At 43.1% G+C, this 16,975-nt stretch overlaps 1 protein-coding gene across 3 annotated transcripts in view; it reads left to right on the top strand.

Annotated features, from left to right (window-relative positions):
- LOC132834373 (multiple C2 and transmembrane domain-containing protein 2-like) overlaps window positions 1–16,719 on the top strand; it is a 521,106-nt gene extending 504,387 nt beyond the window's left edge. Inside the window, exons 23-24 of one of the 3 annotated variants that reach the window (XM_060853214.1) lie at window positions 10,299–10,375; window positions 15,271–16,719. In XM_060853214.1, the coding sequence (XP_060709197.1) occupies window positions 10,299–10,367 (69 nt within the window). In that variant the 3' untranslated portion in view covers window positions 10,368–10,375; window positions 15,271–16,719. Of the gene's footprint in view, window positions 1–10,298 lie in introns of all 3 variants that reach the window. The other 2 variants (XM_060853212.1, XM_060853211.1) reach the window with 2 other exon arrangements.
- Window positions 16,720–16,975: the final 256 nt, after the last annotated feature.

The raw sequence follows: 16,975 nt of genomic DNA, 5'->3' as shown, positions 1-16,975 counted from the left end.
CAAAAAATAGAAATTGAAAGCTCATGAACTTAGATTAATAACAATACTAGTTCTGCTATTTAGGGCTTTCATTTGTAGTGCTGGAGTGTTCATTATTTCATCTTGTAGTTTTCGACGTGGCCCTTTTGATTAAATTTTAATACACCAGCCACAACCTGGACTGTGGGTTGATCCTTGTAATAATCTGAATCAATAAACAGCATCAGATCGTCATGTACAGTTTCAAGCCTTATCTTAAAATACACCTCTTTCCACTTACTTGAGTTTTTGAATTCTTTGATGGGATCACTGGCCAGGCAGGATTTGCCACCATCCCTCATTACTCTTGAACTGAGTGGCCCTTTCAGAGAGCACTCGAGAGTCCATTACATTATGGGTCAGGAGTCACATATAGGCCAGACCAGATAAGGACAGCACACTTTCTTCCTGAAAGGACATTAGTGGATCAGATGGGTGTTTAAAACAATCAGTGATAGTTTAAAGCTGTCAATAATGAGAGTAGCTTTCAATTCCAGAGTTTTACAAAATTGAAATGCTGCCATCTTGCCTGAGATTTAGCCTGCATCCCTAATTAGTTTCATGATGTTATCAATAGGTCAGCATCCCTCCTAAGTAGCCAAGGAGGTTGGATCAGTAGGAATGATTGGTCATAAAGTTATGCGGCATGGAAACAGACCATTCAGCCCAACCCATCCATGCAAACCAGATTTCCTAACTCAACTAGTCCCATTTGCCTGTATTTGGCCCATATCCCTCTAAACTTTTCCTATCCATGTACCTGTCCAAATATCTTTGTGTGATGTGGAATCCCAGAGAATATCTAGCACAAAACCCAATGATGATAACCTACTTCATGGCCGGGTTAATATGCAAAGTCAGAAGTCACACGACACCAGGTTATTATCCAACAAGTTTGTTTGAAATCACAAGCTTTCGGAGCACTGCTCCTTTGTCAAATGAAGTCACTTCACCTGACGAAGGAGCAGCACTTTGAAAGCTTGTGATTTCAAATAAACTTATTGGACTGTAACCTGGCATTGTGTGACTTCTGACCTTGTCCACCCCAGTCCAACACTGGCCCCTTCACATTCTTTTAATAAACAGTTGTGAAATGCCTAATTTGTCATGATAGATTGGTAACCTGCCAAAGACTTAACAATACTTAGCAAGCTATTCTAAAATGTACAAACCTGTCAATATAATTCATAAATAGATACTCTTGTGGAATAATCCAATTAAACGAATAATGTGGCTGGAGCATTACAATTGAACTCCATCTTCCTTTCCTTCGTCATCGCCACCCACAGATGTGGAGGTTGAAGGGTTGATTTTTTTTTAGATTTGACGTTCAAATTTGTGGCTAAAACATCAGCGGTAAATCAAGGAAAACTGACTGTGAGTAAATTCCCCATTTTCAACCTGACTGGAAAGGTGCCAGCAATGTAAATCACATGCTGCTGTCAATCGGTCGGTGCTACCTCCAACTTTCCTGTCATCACCCGTTCAATGAATGTGATATCTCGCCAGAGATGGCCGAGACCCAAATATTCTTGGATAGTAACTGTGCAACTTGGTGCAGATTGACACCACGTAGAGTCAAAGAGTCATACAGAACAGAAACAGACCCTGAGGTACAACCAGTCTATGCCAAGTTTAATCCCAAACTAAACTAGTCTTAGCTCCCTGCACTTGGCCCATATCCCTCCAAACATCCCTTATTTATGTCCACATCCAAATGTATTTTAAACGTTGTAACTGTGCCTGACTCCACCACTTCCACTGGAAGTTCACATGAACCACCCCTGTGTAAGAAAGTTGCCCCCATGCCATTTTTAAATCTGCCTCCTCTAACCTTAAAAATATGCCCCGTTAATCACCCATCCTGGGAAAAGATACCTGCCATTCACCCTATGGGATGGCACAGTGGCTCAGTGGTCAGCACTGCTGTCTCACAGTGCTAGGGACCCGGGTTCGATTCCAGCCTGGGGGTGACTGTTTATGTGGAGTTTGCATTTAGATTAGATTACTTACAGTGTGGAAACAGGCCCTTCGGCCCAACAAGTCCACACTGACCCGCCGAAGCGCAACCCACCCATACCCCTACATTTACCCCTTTTACCTAACACTATGGGCAATTTAGCATGGCCAATTCACCTGATCTGCACATCTTTGGACTGTGGGAGGAAACCGGAGCACCCGGAGGAAACCCACGCAGACACGGGGAGAATGTGCAAACCCGCCAGAGTCGGGAAATGAACCTGGGTCTCTGGCGCTGTGAGGCAGCAGTGCTAGCCACTGTGCCGCCCACAATGTTCTCCCTGTGTCTGTGTGGGTTTCCTCCGGGTGCTCTGGTTTCCTCCCACAGTCTGAAGATGTGCAGATCAGGTGAATTGGCCATGCTAAATTGCCAATAATGTTAGGTGCATTAGTCAGAGGGAGATGGGCCTGGGTGGGTTACTGTTCGGAGGGTCAGTGTGGACTTGTTGGGCCGAAGAGCCTGTTTCCACACTGTAGGGAATCTTATCTATACCCCTCATTATTTTATAAACCTCTATGGTCACCCTTCAACCTCTTAACCCTCCAGTGAAAAAAGTCCCAGCCTATAACTCGAACCATCCATTCCCAGCAACATGCTGGAAATCTGAAATCTCTCCAGCTTGTTAATATCCTTCTTATAATAGGGCCAACACATCCTGCACCTTTAACATTCTCTCGCTTCCCCACGCACTCATTGTAACAGCAGAGTGTTGCATCGATACTGATGCACTGCACTAACTCCTCAAAGCTCTCGTGACAGCACTTTCCAAAACCTTCAACCTCCATTACCAGAAATACAAGTGGAGCAGATGCACCCTGCAATTACCCCTCCAAAAAGCTCATCATCCTGACTTGGAACTATATCGCCATTCTTTCACTGCCACTGGGTCGCAATCTTGGAACTCCCTCTCGAACATCCATAAGGATGTCCCTATGCCCCAGGCATTCACCTTCTCTAGGACAATCAGGGATGGGCAATAAAACCAGCAATACCCACATCTCATAAATAAATAAAAAATGTCTTTTTCACAATTTTGTTGGAAGTAATTTCAGTCCCGATGAATGTTTCCTTCTCATGCTGTTATAATTTGAGGGTAAGGCAAGAAAGCCTGGTTGTGGTTTATCGGATCAGCAATGATCCCATTGAACAGCAGAGCAGAGATGATGGGCAGAATGGCCCACATCACATGGTCTTATAATTCAGGGCTGAGGCTGAAGGTGGAAGGGAGCGAGAGAGTACAAGAAACTGTCCAACTTGCCCTTTAGATTCCTGACTGGCAGGGTCAGCAACTCTCCATTTGTGGCTGTGGCTCATGCCAAAGGTCATTTATCTTGTTGCATATTTACTTAAAAAAAAAATAAATTGATCTGTATTTGAAGACAATGTCCCACTGAAACAGTAAAGGAGCAATTATATCTCTGTAATACAGCCCATTTCTTGCAACACATCTTCTTCAATTATTGAAGTCTATAGATTTTGTGTATGTTTCAGGTGCACTTAGCCTGCAGCTTCATGTCCTCAGTCAATTTGTCTGACAGGCTGTCAGTCAACTATTTAGGCCTACAGACCGAAATCAATAGTATTGTGCAAAGAATACTCTGAAGCAAGCACTTGCATTTATATAGTGCCTTTCACAATTTCCAGATGTTCCAAATGAATACAGGCAGTAAATTATTTACTGTTATCACATAAGGGAAGACTTGTCCTTATGCACACAAGGTCCCATTTGTGTTCAATGCCATTGCCATCACTAAATCTCCCACTGTCAATATCCTGGGAGTTACCATTGACTAGACTCTGGGCTGGACCAGCCATACGAATACTCAAGCTGAGAATTCTATGGCAGGCCACCTCCTAACTCTTTAAAGCCAGCTCACCATCTCCAAGGCACAAGTCGGAGTATGATGGAATACTCTCTGCTTGCCTGGATGATTGCAGCTCCAACAACACTCAAGACGCTTGACATCATCCAGGACAAAGCAGCCCTCTTGATCGATACCACAACCACCACCTTCAACATTCAGATTGGTTCCACAGGTCAGTGCAACATCGAGGGGCGAAGGGTCTGTCTGCGCTGTAATTTTCTGTGCTCTATGCTCTATCACAGCCCTTGTTAAGTGCTTAGTCCTGGGCCTGGATCTGGGGCTCTTCCACCCTGACACTGAGACCACTTCCAACACAAAGCAGTTAGCCAGCCTTGAGACACTTTGCTGTGCCGCCAAACTGTGTCGCTATTCTTTGGTGCCATCTTGCCTCTACCAACAACGATGCCACCTTGACTCCACACTGGGCCGATTTCGGAAATGCAGACGCTGCTGAAGCTGCCAGGCATTGGGCTCAAACTCACCTCCCTCCGCCAACATTCACTCCCTTCACCATCTACCTACAGTGGCTGCAGTGTGTAGTATCAACAAGGTGGATTCACATAGCTCACCAATGCTCCTCTGACAGGACCCGCCAAACCCACAGCCTCTACATCAAAGGATAAGGCAACAGATGCATGGGAGCACCAGTACCTGGAGGGTGCCATCCAATCCACACACCAATCTGAGCTGGAATGATATCACTGTTCCTTCACACTCACTGGATGTCAAGCTCCCTTCTTCAAAGCATTGTGGGTATGTCCTGAGAACTATGGCTGTTCAGGAAGGCAGCTCACCATCACCTTTTCCAGGACAGTTAGGGGTGGGAACTTAATATCTGCCCAGCACAGAGTACTAGGGAAGCATTTCAGGCTCGTGAGCTCTGAGCCCATCCACTCCGTCCACTTATCCTTTTTTCCTCCCTTTCGGGTGGGGAGTCAAGTCCATGTTCCCGGTGGCGGGAGGGAGGCAAGTTTGGGCCCAATGCCCGGCAGCTACAGCAGCGTCTGCATTTCCGAGATCGGCCTGGTGCTATCTCAAGGTGCCATCGTTTTTGGTGGAGGCAAGATGGCGCCGAGGCATAGCGACACAGTTTGGCAGCACAGCAAAGGGTCTCAAGGCTGGCCGACTGCTTCATGCTGGTGGTGGTCTCAGAGTCAGGGTGGAAGAGCCTTAGGGCTTAACAAGAGCTGTGACAGAACATAGAGCACAGAACATTACAGCTCAGTACAGGCCCTTCAGCCCTCAATGTTGCGCTGACGTGTGGAACCAATCTGAAGCCCATCTGTTTTTCTACATTTATACTCTTATGTCTGGTTCATTTCTGTGTTTTAAAATGGTGCCAGAGAGTGGCAATGTTATACACTAATCACTGCATTTGTAACAAATACATATAATAAATACACGTGACAATAAATAAATAAATCAGTCAATCAACAAATCCCTTGTTCTCAACCTTCATCTCACCAGCTTCCATTTTCATTGGGTAGATGTTCTACCATGTTAGCCAGCTCCTGAGTGATGCCACCATTGGAAGCATCTTGCCCATCCCCTTCTTCATTCCAAAGGGGCACTTCCCTCGGCCTCATTCAGATCTGCTCCTCAGTTACCCCTAACTGCCCCTCTCATTCCTCTGTGACCTTTCAATGCAAGTGCAGTAGATGCAAACCCAACCTTTTCCATGCTTCCCTCTCACCATCCAAAGTATTAGGCATTCCTTCCAAAGTAGTGGTTTATTTGCCCTTCTCGTAATTTAGTACACTTGGTCACAGTGTGGTCTCCTCCCCACAGGGAAAACCACGTTCAGACTGGATGATCACTTTTTGTGCAATACTTGTATTCACTCCACATGCAAGACCATGAGGTTCCTGTGGTTTCTCATTTTAATTGCTCACCTTTGTCCTACTCTGACATCTCTGTCCTCGGCCTGCTGCAGTCTCCCAGTGAATTGGAGTGGCTTGGAGGGGATTTTGCAGAGGGCGGTGTTCCCATGTACCTGCTGCCCTTGTCCTTCGAGATTGAAGTGGTTGTGGGTTTGGAAGATGTTGTCTAAGGAACTTGGCCAAATTTCTACAGTGTACCTTGTAGATAGTGCACACTCCTGCTTCGTAGTAAACGTCGATGGTGGGGGGGGTGATTGCTTGAGGATGTAACACCAGTCAGTGGGCTGCTTTTTCCTGGATGGTGTCAAGCTTCTTCAGTGCTGTTGGAGCAGCACCCATCCAGGCCTTTGGAGAATATTCCATCCTACTCCTGACTTGTGTCTTGTAGATGATAGACAGTCTTTGGGGAGTCAGGTGGTGAGTTACTTGCCACAGTATTCCTAGCCTCTGACCTGGTCTTGTAGTCACTCTGTTTATATGGCGATTCCAGTTGAACTTCTGGTCAATTGTATCCCCCCAGAATGTTGATAATGGGGACTCAGTGGTGGTAACAGCATTGAAAGTCAAGAGGTGGTGTTAGGTTGTCTGTTATTGGAGTCGACATGGCATTTATGTGGCATGAATGTTAAATGTCACTTCTCAGCCTAAGCCTGGATATTGTCCAGGATCAGGGTTAACCGTAAGGCTTTCCATAGGTATGTCAGGAATAAAAGAATGACGAGAATTAAATTAGGGCCAATCAAGGATAATAGTGGAAAGTTGTGTGTGGAGTCAGAGGAGATAGGGGAAGCAATAAATAAATATTTTTCGACAGTGTTCACTATAGAAAATGAAAATGTTGGCAAGGAAGATACAGAGATACTTGCATCTAGACTAGAAGAGATTGCGGTTCACAAGGAAGAGGTATTAGAAGTACTGAAGTATTAGAAAATAGACAAATCCCCTGGGCCAGATGGGATATATAGCTTAGGATCCTCTGGGAAGCAAGGGAAGAGATTGCTGAACCTTTGGCATTGATCTTCAAATCATCATTGTCTACAGGAATAGTGCCTGAGAACTGGAGGATAGCAAATGTGGTTCCCATGTTCAAAAAGGGTAGTAGAGACAACTCTGGTAATTACAGACCAGTGAGTCTCACTTCAGTTGTTGGTAAAGTGTTGGAAAAGGTTAAAGAGATGGGATTTATAACCATCGAGAAAAGAATAATCTGATCAGAGACAGTCAGCACGTATTGTGAAGGGTAGGTCGTGCCTAATGAATCTTATTGAGTTTCTTGACAAAGTGACCAAACAGGTAGATAAGAGTAAACCGGTTGATGTGGTGCATATGGATTTCAGCAAGGCGTTCAATAAGGTTCCCCACAGTAAGCTATTATACAAAATGCGGAGGAATGGGATTGTGGGACATATAGCAGTTTGGATCAGTAATTGGCTTGCTGAAAGAAAACAGAGGGTTGTAGTTGATGGAACATGTTCATCTTAGTGTCCAGTTACTAGCGGCGTACCATAAGGGTCGGTGTTGGGTCCATTGCTGTTCATCATTTTTATAAATGACCTGGATGAGGGCTTAGAAGGGTAGGTTAGTAAATTTGAGGACGACACTAAGGTCGGTGGAATTGTGGACTGTGATGAAGGATGTAATAGGTTGCAGAGAGACATAGATAGGATACAGAGCTGGGCTGAGAGGTGGCAAATGGGGTTTAATGTGGACAAGTGTGAGGTGATACACTTTGGACGGAGTAATTGGAATGCAAAGTACTGGGCTTATGGTAAGATTCTTGGGAGTGCAGATGAGCAGCAAGATCTCGGTGTCCATGTACACAGATCCCTGAAAGTTGCCTCTCAGATTGACAGGGTTGTTAAGAAGGCATACAGTGTTTTGGCCTTTATTAATAGAGGGATTGAGTTCCAGAACCAGGAGGTTATGCTGCAGCTGTACAAAGCTCTGGTACGGCCACACTTGGAGTATTGTGTACAGTTCTGGTCACTGCATTATAAGAAAGATGTGGACGCCTTGGAAAGGGTGCAGAGGAGATTTACTAGGATGTTGCCTGGTATGGAAGGAATGTCTCACGAGAAAAGGCTGAGGGCCTAGAGGCTGTTCTCGTTAGAGAGAAGAATGTTGAGAAGTGACTTAATAGAGACATACAAGATAATCAGAGGGTTAGATAGGGTGGACAGGGAGAGCCTTTTTCCAAATATGGGGACAGCAAACACAAGGGGACACAACTTTAAAGTGAGGGGAGATAGGTATAAGACACATGTCAGAGATAGTTTCTTTACTCAGAGAGTAATAAAGGTATGGAATGCTTTGCCTGCAACGGTAGTAGATTTGCCAAGTTTAAGTGCATTTAAGTCATCATTGGACAGGCATATGGACATACATGGAATAGTGTAGGTGAGATGGGCTTCAGATTAGTATGATAGGGTGGCACAACATCAAGGGCTTGTACTGCGCTGTAATGTTCTATGTTATTGCATGTGAACACGGACAGCTTCACTTTTGGAGCAGTTGTGAGTGCTGCTGAACATTACACAATCATTGGCAAACATCTCCACTTCTGAGCTTATGATGGAGGGAAGGTCATTGATGAAGCAGCTGAAGATGGTTGGGCCTAGGGCACTACCCTGAGGAACTCCTGCACAGATGACCTAGAGTTGAGATAACTAACCTCAAACAATAATAAATATCTTCCAATATGCCAGGTATGACTCCAAGCACTGGAAGGCTTTACCTCTGATTTCTATTAATTTCAGTTTGACAGGGCTCCTTAATGCCACACATGGTCAAATGCAGGCTTGATGTCTGTCACTTTCCCCTCACCTCTGGAATTCAGGTCTTTTGTCCCTGTTTGAACCAAGGCTATAATAAGGTCAGGAGTTGAGCGACCCTGGCAGAACCCAAACTGGGCATCACTGAGCAGGTTATTGCTAAGCAGGTGCTGCTTGATAGCACTGTTGATGTGACCTTCTATCACTTTACTGATGATTGAGAGTAGACCGATAGTGTAGCAATTGATTGGGTTTGATTTGTTCTGCTTTTTGTGTACAGGACACACTTGGGTAATTTTCTGCATTGTGGGGGTGATACCAGTGTTATAGCTATACTGGACTATACTTGACTAAGAGTTCTGGAGCACAAGTCTTCAGTACTATTGACAACCAGAAAGTTGTCAGGACTCATAGCTTTTGTAGTATCCAGTACCTCCAACCTTTCCTTGATTTCCCACGGAGTGAATTGAATTGGGTGAATAGTGGCATCGGTGACGCTGGGGACCTCTGGAGAAGGCCGACATGGATCATCCACTGGGTACTTCTGGCTGTAGACTGTTGTGACTGCTTCAGCCTTGTGTTTTTACTGATATGCTGGCTCTTCCATCATTGAGGATGAGGATGACTTTCATTTGTCCCGATAAGTGCAAGTTGAACACATTTGACAACAATGCACTATATCTTAGGTCAGTGAGGTAATGTGCCATGTAACCATTCTGGCCAGCCCATTCTAAATAAAGTTTAATGTTTAGTCTGAGACTGGGGTCACAAAGAAAGACAGCTTAATACCTCAATTGACATTAGTCCCCAAGTACAACCTCATCCTGCAACATGGATTTGGAGGATTTGAGCTATGGGGAGAGGCTGAACAGGCTGGGGCTGTTTTTCCTGGAGCATCGGAGGCTGAGGGGTGACGTTATAGAGATTTACAAAATTATGAGGAGCATGGATAGGATAAATAGACAAAGTCTTTTCCCTGTGGGTCGGGGAGTCCAGAACTAGAGGGTATAGGTTTAGGGTGAGAGGAGAAATATATAAAAGGGACTAAGGGGCAACCTTTTCACGCAGAGGGTGGTACATATATGGAATGAGCTGCCAGAGGAAATGGTGGAGGCTGGTACAATTGCAACATTTAAGAAGCATTTGGATGGGTTTGGAGGGATGCAGGTGCTGGCAGGTGGACTAGATTGGGTTGGGATATCTGGTTGGCATGGACCGAAAAGTCTGTTTCCATTCTTTACATCTCTATGAGTCTATGACTGCGAACCGTTCCGATAGTCTGACTTTCCCTTCCTGTATGGGGTCAGATTCCCCTTATGGCTGATCTGTGAGCCAGGTTACATCCATGTGACTGGAAGAAAAGCTCAGTGCACAGATTGAGAAAAACATGACCACAAAAAGCAAAGACAGGTTAACAGAATGGGATGTTATGTTGAACCCAGATATTGAACATAGCAGCTATTGTTTTAAACTGCTGACCAACTGTGGATTTTTCCAAATATTGTAGGCTGCATCAAAATTAGGCCGGGCCACAGGCAGGTAACTTAGATCTGCATCTACAATCCAAACATGAGTCAAGTCTTCCTGTGTGCAATTAATAGCCTATGCTTTCTGACCTTGAAACTGATTAATTACCTTTGAACCCTCCTGAAGTTTCCTTTGGGCTTTCCTCAGGGAGCCATTAGCTAGCGTACCGAGGATTGGAGATACCTAAGTGGAACGTGACATGTGTTTGTTTTAACAGGTGCAGCATGCCGAGCTGAAAATGAGCAATGGCCTGACTCCTGTTAAGAAGAAAAAAGGCAATTCATAACTCGTGGAGTAAGTTGGAGGCGCTGATATCTTGATTGTTCAGCTGAGAACTACATTGAGAGCTCCCACTTTGAACTGTCCCCTGTCAAGCTTGATGTCTGCGTGGGTCTGGGTGTCTATCTTATTCAGCCGAGGTCTAAAAATGACTTTTGTTTCATTCAGTGGAAATATGTGCAATATTTTGAGTTTGACATATGATTTGAATTTAAGATATTTGGGTCAATTTGAGGTCTCTTACGCTATTTTGCCTTCAGTGGCTATTATTTTGCCCCTTATGTTCTGAAACCTTGGGATCGGTCTGTGTTTATGCTGCTTGTCAGTATTCTGATAGAGTGCCCACCTTTTGATCACCCTGCAGATTTTTGTTCTGTGAACTCAGGTGAGTTCTTTAAAAGATGGCCTGACATCAGTGCACCAAATTCCAGCCCAAGTAGGAAAGGCAGCAACCTACTTCCCTCATTGTGAACATTTCAGGAAAAAAAGTCCACATTATCCTGTTTACTCTCTTGGTGTGACATGATTCTTTTTGAGTAAATTTTAGACCAGTCTGTTTTTTTACCCCCTTTCTTCCAAACAGGCTATCAATTTGTTGATCACCTGTTTTGTGCTGCTGCCAAAGACCAGTTTCACTCCCCGTTTGCTTTCCTGTTACATTCCTGCTCATTTCTTTTGCCTTAATTCCTTTTGCTGCATCTCTCCCTTTTATCTAAAGTGTCATGAACTAAGTTTTGGGCCCATCAATTCCACCTCACCGTGAACAAAGCTTCAATTTAGAATGGACGCAATGGTTGGACTTTCTCTTGCTTTGAAATCTTCCTGCGTCTTTCGCTGTATAAAAGACAAGGTATCGTACTGCGCCAGATTAGAAGCTGCCAGCGTGATTTCAGTGGCAATTCTGTGGGTTTGTGTCAAGTCTGGAACTCTTGCATACTGGCTGTGGTCAGATGGGAACCATAGGTACATTAATTTATGCTGCTACCAATTTCAAACCCTGCCTAGTTTCCCTGATCTCCTCCTGCTCATTTCTTTTTAACCAGTCCATCCAGTGCATTCCATAGATGGACTCGGAATGATCCATACCCCCAGAAGATCACCACGCATTCAGAGCCTGGACAGGAGAGCCATTAGGAACAAAATGTAGAAATCAGTAACCATGTTACAGAGGGGCATTTGGAAAAGCACCAGTGAGGAGTTGGAACGACAGATATGTGGAACAGAATCGCAACACACTGGTATCTTCAGGCTTTGCTCAGTACCATGTGCAATTCCATCAGCTTCAAAAGTAACTCCATTGCATTGAATTTCTTAAACAGCAGAGGAGCAAAGATAGAATATGAAGCGTTAGCATTTTTTCTTCTTTGTGCATAGGATGTGGGCGTTACTAGTTGTCTATCCCTAATTCTCCATTGGTCAGTTAGGATTAAGCCACATTTCCATGGTTCTAGAGTCATATGTAGGCCAGACCAGGTAAATATGGCAGATTTTCATCCCCAAAGGACACTAATCAGGGGTTTTACAAGTGACAGTGGTTACCATTAGGCTATTTTTAAATCCCAGATTATTTCATTAAATTTGTATTTTGTCACTTGGCATGATGGGATTCAGTGTCCCGAGAGCATTATCTTTGGGTTTTGGCTTATTCGTCTGAATTACTAAGACATTACCACTATGTCACTTCCAACTGTTTCTAATTACATTTTCTTAAATCTGCTTAAACAGTTCTGTCCAGGAATCTGCAGTTTGTTACATTAGCAACTGCATTGGGTAACTTACCAGTGCTTTAGTTTTCAAACACCATACAAGAGCTCTGCAGAACCTTTGTGGATGAAGTGTATAGTTGGTCATACTGATGGCTGCCTTAACCATTCAGTTCCTCACTTTCTGAATGAATGAATTCTGAAGCCAGGGGTCTTACAGCTGTGAATAGGAATTGAGTTGCCAAGCGGCTGTTAACTAATGATTTACAAGCTATTTATTTGCATTATAAACATTTTTTTGCTCTTGGTTACAAGACTGTTTGAAGTGTCTGAAGAATGTTTGGTTAACATAGACACTCTTAAGTAAGGTTCTTGGCTCCAGTTCTGTAAGGGAAAGGAAAGGTTTCCAAATGGAATGACAGAAAAAGAGTAGCAGAGATGCTGTGGCTGTTTGTATAGGTGTCTATTTAAAAAGTCAACCTCCTCGCTCTCACTTTAAAAGGGCAGTATGGATTTGTTCTGCACTCTGGTTTTAACTCCTGCCTGGCAGGAACTGATTGAGACAGTCTCACAAGGCTGGTAGTTGAAATGGGGGCAGTCACTTTGCTTCTGTGACTCTGCTGTCTTCCCATCATGTCTCTATATTAGCCCTGCCTGGTAGAGGATGTGAGCGGGACACCAAGGAAACAGGAGTCCTGCAATGCACTTCAGGTCACAGTGGGGTCACCATTGCAAAACATTTGCCATCTTTTATCTAAATGGCACTTCAGACTGTTTGCTATGCCCAGTGTTTGCTGTCCATATATTGACAGAAGAAACCCCATTTCCTTTTCCATTTTTGGAACTTGGTGGGGAATTAAACTTGGACAATATAAGTGTTGAAACCTAAGAGTTACTATCTCAAGAAGCTCAGAGTTTATAGAGTGATTATCACAGAAATGTTTCAGTACAGCATGAGGCAATTCTGGTCCATGTGTCTGTACTGAGTATTTTAGCTCAGTGCCAGCCTTCTGTCTTTTCTTTGAACACTGTTTCTGTGTAAATAACCATCTGATGCCCTCTCGAGTGCCTCATTTGAATCTGTCTCCACTACATTTCCAGGTAATGCATTCCAGACTGTAACTACTTGCTTTGAGAAAAATGTTTTTCCTCACTCAGTCTTTTGCAAAACACTTTGAAACTGTGCTGTCTGGCCCTTGAGCCATTTGCAAATGAGAACGGTTTCTCCCTATCCACTCTATCCAGTTTTCACCACATAATTTCTTTGAAAACATCTATCAAATCTCTTATTAGCATTCTCCTCTCCATGAAAAATACTCTCAACCTCTCCAATTTTTCCTCATAACTGAAGTTTTCCATCGCTAGAACCACTCTTGTAAAACTTTATATTCTGTCAATGAATTCACATTCTTCTGATAGTGGGGACCCAAACTCAGCACAGTACTCTCTGTGAGGTCATAGAGTCACAGAGATGACCTGCACGGAAACAGACCCTTCGGACCAACTCGTCCAGGCCGACCAGATATTCAAAATTAATCTAGTCACATTTGCCAGCCTTTGGCCCTTTGGCTGGGTTCGATTCCAGCCTCGGGCAACTGTCTGTATGGAGTTTGCACATTCTCCCTGTGTCTGTGTGGTTTTCATCCACGTGCTCTGGTTTCCTCCCACAATCCAAAGATGTGCAGGTTAGATGAATTGACCATGCTAAATTGCCGATAGTGTTCAAGGATGTGTAGACTAGGTGCATTTGTCAGGGGTAAATGTAGAGTAATAGGGTAGGGGAATGCTCTTCAGAGGGTCGGTCTGGACTTTTTTGACCGAAGGGCTTGTTTCCACACTGTAAGGATTCTAAGATCACCCCTTAGCCTCTGACACTCCAGAGAAAACAGACCCAGCCTATTCAGCCTCTCCCTATCGTTTAAACCCTCCAACTATGGCAAAACCCTTGTAAATGTATTCTGAATCATTTCAAGTTTAACAATGTCTTTCCTATAGCAGGGAGACCAGAATTGAATGCAGCATTCTAAAAGTGGCCTAACCAATCTCCTGTACAGTTGCAACATGATCTCTCAACTCCTATACTCTCAGCACTGACCAATAAAGGCAAATGTCTTCTTCACAAACCTGTCTACCTGTGACTCTACTTTCAAGAAACTATGAATCTGCGTCCCAAGGTCTCTTTGTTTGGCAACACTCCTCAAGACCTTACCATTAGGTGTGTAAGTTTTGCCCCAAAACGGTGTTTTCTATCAGTTCACCAGAGCCTTCCTGTTCATGAACAATATGCACTTACTTATGCAGCCTAGGGGAATCGATGCTTTATCAACTGTTCTATGTACCTATTCTGCTATCTTTAATGGTTTACATATACATGCATCCAGCTCTCTCCGCTCCTGCACACCCTTTGGAATAGTAAACTTTTACTTTATACTTTCTCCATGTACTTTGTAGCAAACCATATCACTTCATACTTTTCTGCTTTGGACTTCATCTGCTACCCATCAGCCCATTACACCAACTTGTCAATGTCCTTTTGGAAGTATACACTGACATTCACACAGATTACAATTTGAGTCTAGCCACTGCTCGAGGTCTGAAGACCCAGAGTTTAACTTTGTGTAGCTGATGACATTTCCTGCATATAGGCATTCCACTTGGTCAAGCTGCCCTACTGTAACTTAATTTTACCATTTTGTAGTAATATTAAGTAAAACTGAAGATTTGCAGAAAGTACAACATTCTTTGTAATTTAAAACAAAAACTCTTGAAAACAAAACTCTTGGAAATTTGAACAGTGTTGAACAGTAATTTCACAACAACCAATTAACTCTTAGCTATCTGTGACATTCGCTCCTTTCCCCTCTCTCCTGCTGTTTAAGGTTTGGTGATTGTCTCTGGATCCTCTTACGCTCCCATTGTGCTCAGCTGAAGCATAGTGGGTTCAGGCCAGGAACCTATTTTATCTTCTACTCCATTGACCTCACACAGGGTACACTCATTAGCTACACCCAGAGTAAAGATTCAACTCCCTTTACAGTCACAAGTTTGAAAGCCAGCCAACTCTTCATTATTCAGTTGGATAACAGTAAGCCAAATTATCATCTCTCTGTAGTTTCATAAGGAGAATTAAAATAATTCAGAGCAAATGAGGAAAAAAATGCTTTCAAAATACTTTTGGGTGATTTCTACCCCATGTTTTGCTTGCAGCAATGCCATGAAGGTCATTGTTGAACTCCTGGAGATCCCAAGACCACCGCAGAAAGATTAGCAATCTGCAAGCATTGTATAAGGCTCTTGATCAGGTATCGTGTTAATCTGAGCATCTGCTTCCTGTTTCATATCCCTCCATGCCTGACCTCTCCCTAGCTAAATTCCTCCAAACCCAAAACCCTCTGAACTAACTACTGTCATCTAATTCTGGACTCTGGTACATGTTGGGCATTAAGCGCTTTAAATTAATGGCTGTGGGGCTCAAAATCTGGAATATATTTCCTCCACCCCGCTATCGCTCGTTATCTCCTTTAACATTTGATGTGTTAATGATTCCAAACCAGACAGTCAGTGTATCTTTAAGGGAGTTACTTAACATCGCAACATGTGTCACTCTAGTATAACAGTCCTTGTTTTCAATCACTCTCAGTGCAATGGAGTCAGCGTAGTGTGTTCAGTCAGTCAATTATTTATGTGTATATGTAATATACAAGTAATAGTCAGTAAACAACCTGTGTAAATTTGAAATATCATACAAGTGTAAATAGTTAGTGTTGTTAATAAACTTGAAGACATTTGCCTCAATATAATCCAGTCTTTGTTATATGTTGTGTGAGCTCATATATAGGGAAGCACTTGGACTATATCAAACTGGCAGCAATGTTTGACCCAAAAAAACCTTTTTGTTGATCTAATAACTCCTTCTGCGATTCAGAATCATATTTTATTTCATTCCATTCCCGTGAATCGCTTTGATATATTTAGTTGTGTTAAACATGCTTTTGTACTTACAAGTGGTGTTGTTTTCCATTTTCACTTGAATTTTGCAGTTATAAAAAATGAGGGTGAAGTGGTGGTTTGACTGACTGCCACTCAGGTAGATAATGAAGAGTTGGGTTGTTGGTGGAAAGGCGAAGCACATATTGATGAATGTTTTGGCAGTTCAGAGGCAGGTGTGTTGGAAAAAGGTCACTGGGCACACTCATCGCTTGATAACTCACATTTAAATACCCTCATGATCAGGTCTCACTGGAGCTGAAACATTTGAACAAAAGAACATTAAAAGTCACACTATCAATAGGTTCATTTTTGACCTTGCAAGGTAACCAGCTACCATACCTCAGTCTTTCTAGAAGATATTATGTAGTTCTTAAAGAAAAATTGAACATCAAGTTATTCAACAGTAGTGGATGGACAGTGGTTAAATTGATTATTTTTGTGATGAATCAGTTCTTAAATGTATTACCTAATCCACATCATATTACCACTATTAAATATCCTAGAGAGTATCTCCTATAATAAAGTTTCTAAAAATAAACTACACTTTAAAACTCTGTCTGATTTAATCAGTGTAAACTTTCTCGTTTACACTATGCAATTGAATGAGTGGAAATGCAGAAGGTGAAATTGTTCTACAGACAAAGGGGTATTTCGAAGCATGGTCATTGTTGTAACACAACAACTCCGACAGCTAACTTGTGCACACCAAGCTCCCACGGATAGCAAAATAATAAGTAGTTTATTTAATGCTGATTGAGAGAAATATTGGCCAGGTCACCGGGCATAACTCCTCTTTGAAATTGTACCATAGGATCTTATACATTCATGATGAAGATCTTATGCTCAAAATGCCGACTCTCCTGCCCCTCGGATGCTGCCTGACCTGCTGTGCTGAAAATTACTCAGTACTGATCGTGCTCAG

This window comes from Hemiscyllium ocellatum, chromosome 39 (genome assembly GCF_020745735.1).
Source record: "Hemiscyllium ocellatum isolate sHemOce1 chromosome 39, sHemOce1.pat.X.cur, whole genome shotgun sequence".
Lineage (NCBI taxonomy): Eukaryota > Metazoa > Chordata > Chondrichthyes > Orectolobiformes > Hemiscylliidae > Hemiscyllium > Hemiscyllium ocellatum.
This window is presented reverse-complemented; position numbering and strand designations above follow the sequence as displayed.